Here is a 15,965-nt window from a genome sequence, read left to right as displayed (position 1 = left end):
CCTTATTTTGTTTTCATCAGAATAAAGAATTTTATACAGATTATACAGAATTTTCATTTTTGGGTGAACTATTCCTTTAACGCAGCTTAATGGCTTCAACGAAACATCTTTCTGTTGTTAAAAATTATTTTGGAATTGGTTTACCTGTCATTTAAAACCCTGCTTTAATTGTGAATTAATCATCTTCAAAACAACTCTGCATTTAGAGACGGAAGTGTGAAGGAAAGTAAAGAAAAGCTGAGAATAAAAGATTTAACTAAAGCGAAGCATTGCCACCGCACGGGAGAGGCCTGGTCTTAAAAGGATAGTGCCGGGCAACTTTTTGGGCATCTGGTACCCACACTCAATCGACTGTAAAAGCGAGTCTGATTGAGGCGTTGCCAACATCTCTCACACCTGGCCTTCAATACACTCAGGAAGAAAAGATGCAAAGAGAAAAACACAGGACACAGGTGCGGGGGCTGGACAGGTTGCAGGGGGAGGGATGTGGAAAGCCGTTTGGGAGTAGACTGCTGTTTGCATTCCCAGGATCGGGATGCAGAAAGGGCCTGCTCCGGGTTTCTGAGTGCCAAATGTCAGCCTGGTAACATCCCACCCCTCATTTAGAAACGCAGCTGCTAGGCTCCCTAAATACACCCAGAGAACACAAGGAGGCACCAAATGTGGCAGACCCTGACAAGGGCTTTCTTTATGTGTTTGTGTGTTTACTTGGTTGAGATCCACTCTTACAGAGAACATCATTGGAATTGTTTGTCTATAGTGACTGCGCAGTTACTGCTAGGTTTTTTGTGTATGGCCAATGCTGCATTTACGTGTCATAACGCATCTGTTGGGATGCGATCTTAATGAAATAGGAATATTTTTTTTAATGTCAAGTTGAAATTATTACATTATGGGATACATTGTTTGCATAATATCACGTTATACACAGACTGCAAACTACTTAAAAATAATTTGCTATTTTTATTTCGGTAGAATTCAACATATGTCACATTACGGGTACACATTCTGTTGTGTATTTAGTTTTATCAATCCTACTTTAAAGGACTAGTTCACCCAAAAATAAAAATGTTCATCATTTATTCACCCTTCTGTCATTACACTTCTGTGGAACATAAGAGAGAACAATATTTTGAGAAATGTCTTCGGAGGTGTTGTGTCTATACAGTAGTCAATGGGGGCCTGTGTTTTTTGATGAGAACATTCTTCAAAATATCGTCTTTTGTGTCTTGCTGAAGCGAGAAAGGCCTACAGATTTGGAATGAGATGAGAAGTTTCATTTTTGGGTGAACTATGCCTTTAATAAAGTCTCTCTCTTCTGTCTGCTTTAAAATACGCCCTATTCATAAAGACCCATGACGATTGCAACATCTATGCATATGGCTATATAACAGTCATATTGATTTTCCTCTTTATATGCTGGCAGCCCTACATACCGCACAATCCACTTTGATGTTACTGCAGATCCACGTCGCAGATTTAACATGATTGGAGCCGTGCGCAGAGGTGTAGCGTGAGAAGAGGGTTCTCAGGTAGGCCGCTTGGCTCCATTCTCTGTCTGATTCACAGGGCAGGAATGTCCTGTGATTGAGGACATGGGCTGAGGTATTTGCTCACCGCACAATCATGGCTGCCGATTGGTTGTGCCTGGATGAGTTGGAACAGTGGGTTGTAATCTCGGCAGTTGTGCCCAGGTATGTTTGGACACGTCATATTTGTTACCGATAAAACTTGATAAGTAAGTTCACCTCAGTGTGTATACATCCGTGTATACGCATTATCCCTTTAATGCTTGTTTTGTTTATGCTCTAATACACTTTTATCGCTCTTAAACTCTTTGCCAACAGCGGTGTTGAATGGCAGGCATGACCCATTAGCTCAGTTTTGGCCTCTGAGTTATGTCTGGTGCTGTTAACCCCTTTTATCAGGCTTGTCAGTTTAGCACATTAATTAGTAGAATTTTTTATGCCCCCGACTTGTATGTAAATTCCATAAAAGTTGTTTTGATGATGCATGATGACATATAGAGAGCAGACTGCATGGAACAAACAAGCTTCTGTTCATTCGCATAGTATCCGTTGAAAATGAAACAAACCCAAATATAAGATCTTGATGGATGCTTTTTACTATTGAACTACTTGACTCAGCTTCTTGAAGACGCACCATTTTAGGATTTCAAGATGTTGACGAAATACTGTTGTCTATGCATGGATAAGTAGACATTTGTCTTCTAGAGACTGATTGCTGTTGACTGTAGGCCACTGATGTTCAATGATATAGACTTCAATTCTTTACACTGTCATAAATCTGTCTTTGTGTTTGTGGGTATGTTGAAGAGGAAGTTTGCTTATGGCCTTGACACATCATATTCTATTTTTTTAACTCATGCCAACACCAAGTGTATCCTCAACTATAGGCTGTGGGTGTTTACAGACTTAAGTTCCCTGTAAGAAACGGCAAAGGGCAAAAGAGACAGTCTTCTTGTTTTAAGTTTTGTACAGAATCAAATGACAGTCACAGCATTCCAATCCAATCCTCAGACTGCCATTGAACCTTATGATGAACGTTAACTTCACACATGGCAAAAAGCTTTTTATTACAAGCTGCTGTCTGATTGGCTGGCTTTATGAAGTTTACAGAAGACACGGGTCAGTCTGGTACCAGGATGCTAAAATGAGCGCTAGAAGTAGATGTCAATGTCTTTTCATCTCCTATACTATATATAATATTTACTTTAAGGCTTATCCATATTAAATACAGTGGTTGGTTTTGATACATTGTTGTTTCGTGCTGGCTTCTTTAATGTCATCCATTTTAGATTCACCTGCCCCTAGGGGTGGGCGGAATGAATAATTTTATTTCTCTGTAACAATTTATTTCACGGTAACAATCTCCCATTATAATTATGTCTTATACCTCATCTTTCTTAAATTGATTTAATTTAGGTTATTTATTACGATTCATTTAAATGTTCACCTAAGTTAAAATGTAGGCAAAAATTGAAAATGCACTGAAGATACCAGATTAAGATCTGATAATCAGATGTATTTATACAATCTTCTAGGCTATATTATATGTATAAAGTGGGAAGAGAGATCAGTATGAAGATATATGCACAAACGATGAGAGTACGTATGTTATAAACCGGTGTTCATGGGGTCTGTTCTGTAAGTCTTAAAGATCGAGTATCATGCTATGTCATGCATTCTTTACACTATTAAACGTGCTGGGTTCTCATGCTTAACATGGTCAAATTGATAAAAAAGAAACGAGTTGGACATACGACCTAGTATTTCTGTACTTGATACACTCCCAGAGAACTCCAACTTGTTTCTGTAAGTTTTTTTTTTATAATTCTTGATCCTTGTGTCGTTAAAGGGATCCTATTTCTTTCTCTACGGTGAATATAACGCTGTATTTGGAGATTGTTTGAAACTGATAGATGGCGTTTGAAACTTAGAATAGCAAACTTAGTCATATATCTTTGTTTTGTTGTCAATCGGCGTGTCCGTGCATAATGTACAAGTCTCGAATGGATTAATATAATGGTGTGTTGCTTGCTCATGCTGTAGTTCTGTCCCACTCCCAACTTTATTTATATAGCGCTTTTTTACAATTTTCATTGTTACAAAGCAGCTGTACATGAGACACATTGAATACAAGAAAAACAACTAAAGAAATATACCTGTAAAAACAAGAAAAAGTTGAAAACAACAAAAGAAAGACATACAAATTCTCCACACACACAATATGCATACATACTTACACACATTGACATAGACGCACGCACGCAAACACACTCGCACACATTTGGGATAAAGGAGAGAGAACCACAGGTCAAATATTAAACGGACTATAAATTCTTATATGCAATATAAATTATGTTTAACTTTTAAATTCTAAAGCAACCCCCCCGGCCAGGCAAATATGCAAATATGCAAAAGGTGGCGAGGAACCCAAAACTCCAATCGAGAAAAAAACCACAGGACTCTCCCCACTAGTCCTACCTCTAGCAGCTCATGATTATCCGCAAATAATCATATAGCTGTTTCTCTCTTTAAGATTTATCCCTCATAAATTTGATCAAACTAAATACTCTAAATACTTCTGTAAAGGCACTCAAGATTAATATGAGATTGGAAGCCTGTGAATGCTCTCTACTAGATGCGCACTGTTAGTGTGTTGCGAGTCTTTCTTGTCTTTAGGTTTGTTTATTCTCGCGCTTGAGCAGCAGACTTATGTGTCAAGACAGACGGGAGGATGGCGTGGGTTCTCAGCATCTGGCTCAGTGCCAGTATAGACCACCTGTCTGAGCTCAGCCTGGCTGCTCTATTGTTAAACCACACCGGCTGGGTTAAGTTGCAGTCCTTTATAAAGAGTGACAGACGTCTTAAGTAGAGACATGGGATTTGGAAAGGGATTTTTTTTATAGGAGTGCTGCTCTCGCTTTCTATCAGACCTCTACAGTCTCCGCAGCACAAGCTTTCCATTACGTAACGAAAAGCCTTTGGTTGCCTTTAATGAAATCAGGTCCAAATTGGATTAAGCGTGTAGACTGCCACGTTGGTATCGTTTGGGTTCTGGATAGCCGTCATCCTGCTGGAACTTAGAGTCAAAACTCCCAGAGTAAATGTGAAGGCAGCATAGTTTATAAGTATTTTCTGGACCCCCAAAGTCATTTAAACACACTCAAGGTTAGATTTCAAGCTATGGCGAGCCAAACAAGAGCCTGTAAATACGAGTTTACAGCAGAAATGAAAATTCTTTAGTTTTGGTTTTTGCCGTTTTCTGGTATGAATGACAGAATTCATTACTGTTATCGTAACATTCAGCTCTCGTTTATTCACAGTTTAAAATGTGATGCTATTATAAAGTGAAACTGATGTACAACAAGAAAACATGTATTTTTTGAGTTATTGTAGTAAATAATCAGTATCGATCATTAAAATTAGCTCTTAATATTTTAGTTTTAGCAATTTAATAATTTAAATGAGCTTATATAATTAGCTTTTGTAATTTTTTTTTTTTTTGGCAGATGATAGTTTTTGTTTAGTTAAATTTCTTCAAATAATATTTAGGCATACATTTTATTTAATTTGAATTAGTAGACATGTTTTAACAGTTTTCATTGTTAAACTATAACATCCTTGAGGGGGAAATTGATGAATTTTACAATATAATTTTTATTTGGTGTTTTTGTGAATCACACTGTTTTTTTTCATAGCCCTGTCACCTAAACAAAAACAAAGAATTTCAGACCTTGTGTGTGTTAGCCACTTAATAAATATATGTATGTTTCTGTGTGTATTTTCTAAAGGCTGTGTGTTACGTTTGGCATTAGTAGGTGAATACAGAGACTTCAGGATTGTATTTAAGCTGATTAACCTCGCAGCCCTGAGTTCACCTGACTAATGATCTTATATACAAGTGCCGAGTGGTTGGGCAAAAGGGTTAAAGGTCAGTATAGTATCGAACCGTCTTCCTTACATCCTGCCCAGAGACTTTAACTCAAACAGACATAGAAGCAATAAGAAATTAGCTGCAGTGAATTTGTAGGCCAAAAGTTGATTCCAAATATCTGAAGAAAAGCTCTCCTTGGGGAGGGATGTTGAAATCCCATTCATTTATTCTTCAAATCAGGGTCCGATAGTTTCTCTCAACAGTGTTTACTGAATCAGAGTGTCTTTGCTCTCTGTAATCTCCCCGAAGACTCAACAGACAAACAGTTTAGAAACTGGATCTGATTTAGCTAATGCTGAAAGAAACATGGCATCAAATCAGAAACTATTTTTTAATAAATGTGCCTGGACTTATTTATAGGAGCAGATTGTTTTAAATAAAAATGTTTGTTTCATAAACCATTAAAATTTAATAACTTTCTGTGCCTCTGAAATGAAAGGGATGTTAAGATCTCATGTTAAAATTTCTGCTTATGTATTTAGGTTTTGCTTAATATTAACTGAAAAGGATGTTTACAACAGAAGTTAAATGCATTGTGAAGATGTTAAATGGAGTCCTTTAAGTTCTGGCTATTAGAACAATTTTAAACAATTCTATTGTTTTAGATTTAAAATTATACTGCATATAAAACAATTTATCAATCCTTTTAGTTTTTAATAGCATCGATCGTGGTGTTGAGTCTTATTAAATTTGTTGGATGTGCTTGAATTAATACTCAACTTATAATTTTTTTAATCGTTTACCTTATGAGTTGTGTACTTGTATTTACCTGGAAAGGGCTTTTTTTAACATGTGTTATTTGTAAATTTGCTCAATTTAAATTTGCCAAACTAAATTTGTGTTGTACAAACGTTTTTGTTGTAAGTCCCCCCTTTGTGTCGAGTGCATCACTTTGCAAAACATAGAATAACAAAAAATAAATTTTATTATACAATGCTGGAACATCAACTTTTGCTTGGTGGTCTTATTTATCTTATATATCTGATGTTTGATTGTAGAATATTTATAATAAATTTCTATATTTCATATAATGCCACAAAATCTGTGGCCCCCCTGGATCCTCTTGGGGCCCCCCAGGGGGGCGACGACCCCCAGTTTGAGAACCACTGTTGGACAATATTGAGCATCAGTAATTCTTATTGTGCCTTGTTTAATCTTTTATGTTTAAGTTGAAATATTCGTTGAACTTTTCCCTGCTTATTTATTGACGTTCTAACCAAAGTAAGGCACCATGCTTTTTGCCTTGTCACCATTTTTAGCGATTATCATTTCAGAACTGTTTATTAGATCATTGTCATGAATGACCCAGAGTCAGGCTTCTCCCTGAGCTGTTTTGGCTGCTGTTAGCTGCTCGGCACATGTGCGGCTGGCTCCTCACGGTCCTCTCGGAGCCAACTGCTCCGCGCTGGCAGGGGCTGCTGGGAGAGTTTATCAGGACCATGTGGCCCATCTGGAGCTGGTTAGCTTTAGCGGAGAAAGAGAAGTGAGGGAGTCGGCATGTGTACGAGAAACACAGCAAGCCAACAACAGTTGACGGTTGACTTTACTAAAGAACAGGCTATTCTTTTTTTATTAATCATCATTGTCTGGGAACAGAATAAGAATTGTTCAAAAGTGATTGGAGTTAATTGATTAGTTGAATTTAATCCAGGAGTTGCTGTCCATCAGAGGCTTGGATTTATTTATGGCATGCTTTTATCTGCGCTTTAATATTTCTTCATGTTTTTGATTGATAGGTGATTTGTGTTCCTGTCCTAACAGTTTTGGTAAAGCTTCTAGCTCAGAGCAGCTGCATGTGACGGAAGATGGATTTACTGATTACAAAATGTGTACTGAGCAGACTTTAGCGAGCAGACTCAAAGTAAACTACATTAGAGATTACAGTCAATCTCCAGAGCTTGTTTAGCTCTGAAAACACAAATCAAATAGATGGCATGCTACACAATCAGAGCGAGGCAGCTCGGCGTATGCTGAGCATTATGAAGCTATGTTCTGCGGCCGTATCACAGTACGGCCATTACATCATGGTACTGTTGACACGAGATTAGAATTTTAAAGAGTGCAGGATTTGTCAATTCATAAACGTTTAAGGCCAGGTCCAAATTTTAAGTGCAAAATATTACACACAGCACAATGTTTAAATGGAACCACGCTTGTGTTTTCTCTGCTGTTAAAATCAACTCGCTTAGTCTGAATAGTTTTGGTGAGGAAAACTGTTATGGCCTCTTTGTTTCCAACATAGAGATCTATTGTGTTTTACAGTTTCAGAGTGGTTTGCTGTATATTGGTTGCTCACCCCTCACAAGCGAGCCTGTTATCCTAGAGTTGCCTCCTTAGATCTGCATGTGACTAGGGCTGCAACTAACGATTATTTTAATAATCGATTAATCTGTAAGTAATTTTTTCGATTAATCCATGAATCGGATAAAAACAAAAACCAAGAAAAGCATTCATTTCCAACCCTTTATTCAAAAACAGAACTAAAATCTTTAGAAAGTGCACAAGCATGTTGCTCCTTGAACATCCCTGAGCTGTTATAAAAATAATAAAATCAAATAAAAATGGACTAACACAAAAAACATACACATGTATGCTTTACATCTGCCAAATATATAGACTTTTTTTAAATAAAAGTGCCACCTGAGCTGCCAGAACAATAAATAATTTATAAAAACTAAAGAACAATACAAATCAGAAAACTTAACAGGATTAGGTTTGAATGTAAGAACTTGTTCTCTACACTACACTGCAGACAGACACTCGCAGATGCACACACTCGCAGACGCACACACTTTTGCAGACGCACACACTGACACACACACACACTCTCTATCTCAAATTCACTTGAAGCTTATTCATTCAATTACTACCATCATTGTAGTAAGTGCAAGCTTCATTTATACACCACATTTTAACAAAGCTTAAGATGACCAAGAGCTATAAAAGAACTTTAAAATTAAATTAAAAAGTACAACACACACAAATATATTTGTCAATAATAACCTATATGGGAGAAAGCACAGAATATACACTGCAAAAATTGCTTTTCTAACTTAGTAGTTTTGTCCTGTTGTCAGTCCAAATTAAAAAAAAAATCTTATATCAAGAAACATGTACTAGACAGAGGGGGGCACGGTGGCTTAGTGGTTAGCACGTTCGCCTCACACCTCCAAGGGTTGGGGGTTCGATTCCCGCTTCCGACTTGTGTGTGTGGAGTTTGCATGTTCTCCCCGTGCCTCGGGGGTTTCCTCCGGGTACTCCGGTTTCCTCCCCTGGTCCAAAGACATGCATGGTAGGTTGATTGGCATCTCTGGAAAAAATTGTCCGTAGGGTGTGAGTGCGTGAGTGAATGAGTGAGTGTGTGTGCCCTGCGATGGGTTGGCACTCCATCCAGGGTGTATCCTGCCTTGATGCCCGATGACTCCTGAGATAGGCGCAGGCTCCCCGTGACCCGAGGTAGTTCGGATAAGCGGTAGAAAATGGAATGGAATGGAATGTACTAGACACATGAAAAAGCATAAGAAATTATGTCTTGTTTTCTGAAAAAACACCTCAAATTAAGTGATTGTTTGCTTAAAGCAAGAAAAATTATCTGCCAATGGGGTACAAAAATAATCTTAATGAGATATAATTTCAAACAGAAGTTTTAAGCATCAATCAATTTTCTTGTCTAGTAATCTTGATGTAAGATTTTTTACATATTTGGACTGGAAATTAGACAAAATTACTAAGGAAGTTTTGCAGTGTAGCTATACATGACAACAGATTGATAAATGAATGGTCCAAAAAAGGCGAGTGAATAAAAACGTGTCTTTAGTCTTACAATGCAAAGCGCAAAGTAACTATACCACCCCTGATTATACTGTTATTAACGAGCTAATGCTAACTTGTGATGCTTGTCAATCTGGATAACGAGTAAACATCCGCACCAGGGACATTACGTTCTTCACTTCGAAACGGAACAAAAGTAGGATTCTGTAATGACTTAACCTGCTGTTGAACTCCCTTCCTCCTCATCACAGACTCAAACATGTTTGAGTTTCAGGTGCTGGATCATTGCCGCGTTGCTCCCGCCATGTCGCGTTTGCATATTTTGTAGTTAACACAGTTTTTCTGTTTATTTAGTGTGAAATGCTCCCGCACCTATGATGACTTGGGTCGCGCTGATTTCTCTGCCTCCGTCATGTATCTTTCCTCCGCTCGTTTTTTTATTTTTGCTCCGCCCTGTATATGAGGCGCCGAACTCTGCTAGCATCAGTGCGCGAGAGAGACCGAGTGTGTTTACTTCGCTCCGCGCTCAAATAAAGTTTTTTTTTTTAATAACCAAACGTCTCCGCGTCGCGCGACACAACGAATCGATAATGAAATTCGTTGACAACTTTTTTACTAATCGATTTTTATCGATTTTATCGATTCGTTGTTGCAGCCCTACATGTGACAGAAAACAGGTCCCTTTGAATCAGCATTGAACACAAAGGTTTTTCATATGCCACCTCCCTTTTCTTCCCTCTTGAAACTCAAACATCTCTGCCCTTGAGGTCTATCAGTGCCTGCCCTCTCCTCACGGCTCCATCTATCTCACTCCTGAGATCATTCATCTCTCTCTCCCTCCCCGCGAGCATCTTCTCTGCTTCGCTCATCTGATCCGGAGAGGGCCACAGTCTGCTGCTGAGATTAGGAGTGACTCCAGCCGCTGTGGAATGCTTTGATGCTCTGGGCGCTGAGGGGGAGGTGCCGACTCCAAAGGGGTCGCCCCGTTTACTTCTGGCGCCGGCAATGTGCTTTTGTTTGCGGAAGCCCTCTGACTCCTCCTCCTGTTCGGCACGATTTAGTGCTCTTAGAGGAACATCAGCCATCTTTCAAAACAATCACACACACGCTAGATAAGGTTGAAGCACTCAGTGGAGACCCGAAGCTTGTGGTACATACGTTGATTCATCTCAACGCTGGTCTCCAGTGGATGTGGAAAGGCATCTGGTTACCGAAGATTTCACTTCACACCAACAGAGATCACAGAACATGACTGGGCGCTCACAGACTGTGAATATGAGTTATGTAGTTGAGACAGCTTTGGTTGTTTAAAGTTGCTTTATCCAAGCAAGCAAACCTAACTTCCAAGCATTAGCGTGCATATGTGTGTTTGCACATGCCTCCATCACATTAGACTTCATGGATGTGTTCCAGTGACATACACTATACAAGGTCTGGTTTACTCCTGCTTCCAACAGCTGTTGCTTGTAAAGCAAGGTAAAACAAAGGTTACTAAAGCATTTAGTCTTCATCTCTTCTGAAACCCCACAGCAAGCCCCCGGGATCCAGCTGCTGTTTCCTTTCCATGGGGTGTCTACACTCCCTTACTCTTGCTCATGTCCCAAAAGCTCATCAATGACCAGAGTATACGTAACATCAGAGAGTGGTGTTCTTTGAAGGGTGAGACAGAAGGATTAGAAAAGGATAAATCAGGACATCCTGCTATAATCCCAACCTCCGTGCCTCCCCAGCAGGTGCTAGACGCTCACAGTTTTCTTTTTCATTTAATGCCCCTTCACTTTTTCACTCTCTCTAGATCTTGGCCACCTGGGCCGATCTCCAGAAAGCCTAATTCACTCTTTGACCTCCTCTTGTCCCTCAACAGTTACAGTGGTGGAGGGTAGATGGAGACAGAGAGAAATAAACTGGAGGCAGATGCAGATTCATTGCAATCTGGAGATAGAGACATTGAAGAAACTTGAGAAGATCCATTGACACCAAAGACAGAAACTTGTTGATGACTTCTACTTTGATCTCTGAGGTTTAAAAGAAATCAATCCAAGGTGTACCTTTTAAACTTGACCTTAGTCACTGCTCATCACTTTTATGGCAAGCGTTAGCGGAATGGTAACCGGATCAGAGTCCTAGTTCCTGAAATGACCTTACCCCATTGTGATATTTATCAGCTGTAAATTATTCATGAGCTTCTTGTTAAAAGACTGGCATTGTAAAAGAACCCATATCTGTCCCATTAAGAAGTGCACAGCTTGGGATGCTCCGTGGGGCTAGAGTATTGCAACGTCTCTCGCCCATAGAGGTATAGCAAGACCAACAGGACTGGAATGCCTGGATTAGTCAATCTCATGGCTCCTCTTTACCCATCCGGTCTGGAAGGATGTGGTTGGATCCCATTTGCAATCTCCATCACTCATGTTACTGTTTGCAGACTTCTAGAGAAATGCAGAAAGTATGAAATGCACCCAACTTCCTTGGTTGATGTTGGAAGCTTAGTTTGAATTTTATTTATAGACAACTTGATTTTGAGTGCAATGTTAAAATTTATTTGTTTAGTTATTGTTAATGTGTTGTGCAGGCTTTCCCAGAATGCACCTCTATATCTAAGCTGCTGGATATGTGCATGTCAAACAGTTGGGCATTATGGTTTCTAATACGGAACAGATAGAATATATGGTCCAATAAAAGTCTTTGAGATTCAGAGCAGTCTAGACTGACTCTATGAACCGTGAGATCCCTCTTTGTTTTACTGGATCCTTTATTCGCGCAGCTGCAGCAAAATTACTCTCATTTAGCTGTGCTAACACATTTAAAAGTAGCAATTCTCAGTTCCTATTAATGTTTAGGTTTGTTATGACTACCACGACAAGGAAAATAATTTTCTATATTTATTTTATAAAGTACGAATCCTCCCCTGGACAGTCTAAATGAGGTTAAACCGCTGCCTGAAACACTTTAGCAATCAATAAATAAGAGGGCAGCTGGATAGCTTGTAGGCACCTTGTTGTATTTCTAGCAGCAATTTTGTAAGGGTAGTTTTTTGTGTTTATTGGCTGAATTCTCCACTCGGCTACGAGTAGGTCCCCTGGCGATCTACTTAAGCATGAACTTTTTGCCTGTGTAATATCCACTGATTCATGTCAGTGTTTGGGTGTGGAGCTACAGGCCCCATTTAAAAAGATTGTGCAGGGTTAGAGGGTGAATATAATTCATTTTGAAAAATGTAATGGTTTTTATCTTGTTTTTTCCTCATCTGTGAGGAGTTCCGTTTCCTCAGTGTTTTGTTTTCCAGAATGTAAAAGGATTGAGGATTTTGAAGAATTGTACTGGATCACTCACCCATATTTGGATTTGGACATTGTAGTGCATGGCAACTATGTATTCTGGAGCCACGTGGTAGCTTTGTGTGCAATTTAAAGGCATGGATCACCCACAAATGACAATTGTTTAACCATTTAATTCAACCTTGCTTCATTCTAAACGAGTGTAACTGTTTTCAGAACACAAAGGAGATATTTTACGGTGGTAACCAAACAACACTGGCCTCCATTGACTTCCATTGTAGGGTCAAAAAAACGCTAAGACATTTCTCTAATTATATTCATATCACATACAGGTTTTGAGTGACATGATGGTGAACAAATGACTGATTTTTTTTTTTAAGTTTAGCCCTTTTAAGCAGTTATTTACATCAATTCACTTATAATTAGGTCTGTCAAACGATTATTTGCATCTAGAATAAATGTTTGTGTTTACAGAAAATTATATGTACAGTACACAGACATATATTGTCTATACATACACATACAGTACATGTATATATTTAGGAAATGTATATGTATTTTTTATATTTACCAATAATTGAACTATTTGTATGTTTATTAATTTTAATATTTTTCTTAAATATATTCATGTATGTGTATGTGTTTATAAATACAAAATTTGCAGAGTCCACAGACAAATATAACGTAAACCCAAACAATTATTCTGGATGGGATTAATCGCAATTAATCGTTTGACAGCCCTAAAAAAAAAATATATATATATATATATATATGTATGTATATAACTGCAGAATTATGTGTGTCCATATCTCTAAAGTTTTATGTTATTCGTCATAAATATTTTCATCGGGCACAAAATATCAAAATTTGCTTGTGAACTTCAGATGGCCTCAGAAATGCAAACATTGCAACAGAAAGCTGTTTAATAGTATTGATTAGCCATTAGTACTCACTAAATCCCATAGATTTATTTGATTAAACAGGCTTTTAAATAGTTTACCATTCATCTTCACAAGCCAGTTTGTCTTCTAAAGGCCCTGAGAGCCCAGTGACACAAAAAAGGAGTTTTTATAATAAACATTGACTTCTCACCTTGAAACTCATTGTATAATTTTCACATGGCGCGATTTTGCCGTGACTGTCATTCCAGACTAATTCGGTTTTGTGTAGTGTACATTCATCACCATGCTGAAGTTTTCCTCCTTTTTTGTGGCATGACAAAGGTGCCACTCCATCAGTCACAGCCATGAGAAATGTGGAAAAGAGAAAATTTGTCTGCAGGCGAGAATTGATTAGCGATGCTTTCAACAAAGCTGCCGGAGGGTGGCGAGAAGTCTCAGGAACAGGCCTCTGATTGAATATGAGATTAATTTGAACAGGAGAGAATGATGTTTGTCATCAAACCCCTAACCACCCACCCCGTCGATCTATGCAGGAGAACATGTTTGGCAGCAAACATCAGGCGAAGCCGAGGGGAGTAAATGTGGGTAAAATAATGAAAACGCTGCTGAAATGGAAAGTGCGGCACGTGAGTCTCTTCTGGCGGTCCGGGGAGGGTGGAAGAACTATTAAGATGGGTTTTCACTGTTTTTCGTATTCTGTGCTGATAGCCTTCCTGCGGAGAGAGTTGAAATGCAGACTCCGTGGCTTTCACGTCTTGAAAGGGAAAAGCTGTAGTGAGCATGACAGATGATTTTGTTGCCTTGACATTTGGCAATTTGATGTATCCTTAGTACTATTTATCAGTCGGTTTTGACTGAATGAAGTAGCAAACTTAATTAGTTTCCGAAACCTTGATGTGAATCAGCATTCGGGAGTCGAGTTAAACGACCTCTCGCTGTGTCCGCTAGCATAGTTTCTGCCTCGTCAGGTCATTTCTCTCCAAGAATGTTTGGATTACTATCAGAAATAGCAGCTCTTGTGAGCTAATCGGACCAAAAACGTGTCTGAATGAGATCCAGATTGACTGAATTAATCATGGCAACAACGTAGACCCAAGAGGAGCTTTACCATCACAACAGCAAATGCGTTAAGAGGAATTTATTGCTTTGGGCAACATTATCCGAGGCCCAGTGCCAAGTGGGGATTTTCAGAAGAAAAAGTTTTTATAATGTGTCCATTAGGGCTCTCATATGTTAGAAAGCAAGTGTATTAAACAGCTATTGTTTTCATTGTCTTCAGGCCCAGACTGCATGCGCAGAGGAAGTTCGCCCAGTCTCAACCCAACTCTCCCAGCACCACCCCAGTGAAGATGGCTGACCCCTCTCTGCCCACGCCGCTCACGCATATCACTTTCCTCTCCAGACGCAGGCCCAAGACGGAGGATTTCCTCACCTTCATATGCCTTCGAGGTAGTGCCTCATCTTTTAATAACTGCGTATACTCCACTTGTGGTTTTCTTGATTCGGCAACCCTAACACGGGGTATGCAGCTCACCTGCTGGCCTGGTAAATAAGCCGGCTCGTTTCACGGATATCTCGTGACACTGGGGAGGCGGGCCTACATGGCACCCAAACCTTGGTGCACTTGCTGTTCAAACAGAAAACCATTGAGCTAGGAGATATCGCACCGACCTTTTCATGTTTTGTTATCAGCATGACTTATCACATTTACAAATACACACTACATCCCACATCTCTGTGAACCAGCCTTTCACACGGGGTTGTGGGTACCTCCTGCATTCAAGGTCAGTAAACATAGTTCCTATAGAGTAAATCAAATATTTAACCACGGAACCGGTCAAACTTGAAGCTTGTGCATACCATAGAGCTCCACAGCCAGCCCTATCAGAATGTGTTCACAGAAGTCTATGAAGATTTTCACTAGGCTGGCTCGACATCTTGTTGGGCAGATATATTAATTTGACATCATTTATTAAATTGATAGATAAGTATGTAATAGATAATACAAATACAACTTATTTAGTTAGTATTGAATAATAGACATTATTTTCAAATTTTAGTCGTCGACTTTATATTTTTGGAGTGGCCCATGAAAAATTCTGGGGGGTCCTTGCCCCCCCACACCCGGCGCTGATTTTCACAGAATCAGAGTGATTAACATTAGGTCTACAGTTCAAAATGGTCGAGCTCAAAACTGACATTTGCCTGTATACTGTATATTTAGAGTTCAAGTGTGCCCGTTTTTATTCTACATGATTATATATTTTTCTATTCAGTTTCATTTACTAGAAACAGAAGTGTCATCTGGAGATTTAAGTTCTCCCCTGTTTCATGCATGTGCCGAGATGTGTAAAACCCGAAGGTTGGGTGGAAGCTGAATATGCCTATTTGAATGGTTTTAAAACGGCTGTTCTTGGACTTTGAATTCCTTCTTTGGCTTGAATTTTTACAACATAATACTTAAACCTTGCGGGAGAGAGTTTTGACTGCCCGATGTCAGTATAAACTGTACTTCCTTACCAGGATTTCAGAAAAGCAGCCCAGAAAGATCCAG

At 39.1% G+C, this 15,965-nt stretch overlaps 1 protein-coding gene across 1 annotated transcript in view; it reads left to right on the top strand.

Moving 5' to 3' along the window:
* The window catches only part of jarid2b (jumonji, AT rich interactive domain 2b), a 100,105-nt gene that overhangs the window by 55,175 nt on the left and 28,965 nt on the right, over window positions 1-15,965 (top strand). The window contains exon 4 of the mRNA XM_056741216.1: window positions 14,691-14,860. Coding sequence (XP_056597194.1) covers window positions 14,691-14,860 — 170 coding nt within the window. The remainder of the gene's footprint in view (window positions 1-14,690; window positions 14,861-15,965) is intronic.

Source organism: Triplophysa dalaica, chromosome 25, assembly GCF_015846415.1.
Source record: "Triplophysa dalaica isolate WHDGS20190420 chromosome 25, ASM1584641v1, whole genome shotgun sequence".
Lineage (NCBI taxonomy): Eukaryota > Metazoa > Chordata > Actinopteri > Cypriniformes > Nemacheilidae > Triplophysa > Triplophysa dalaica.
This window is presented reverse-complemented; position numbering and strand designations above follow the sequence as displayed.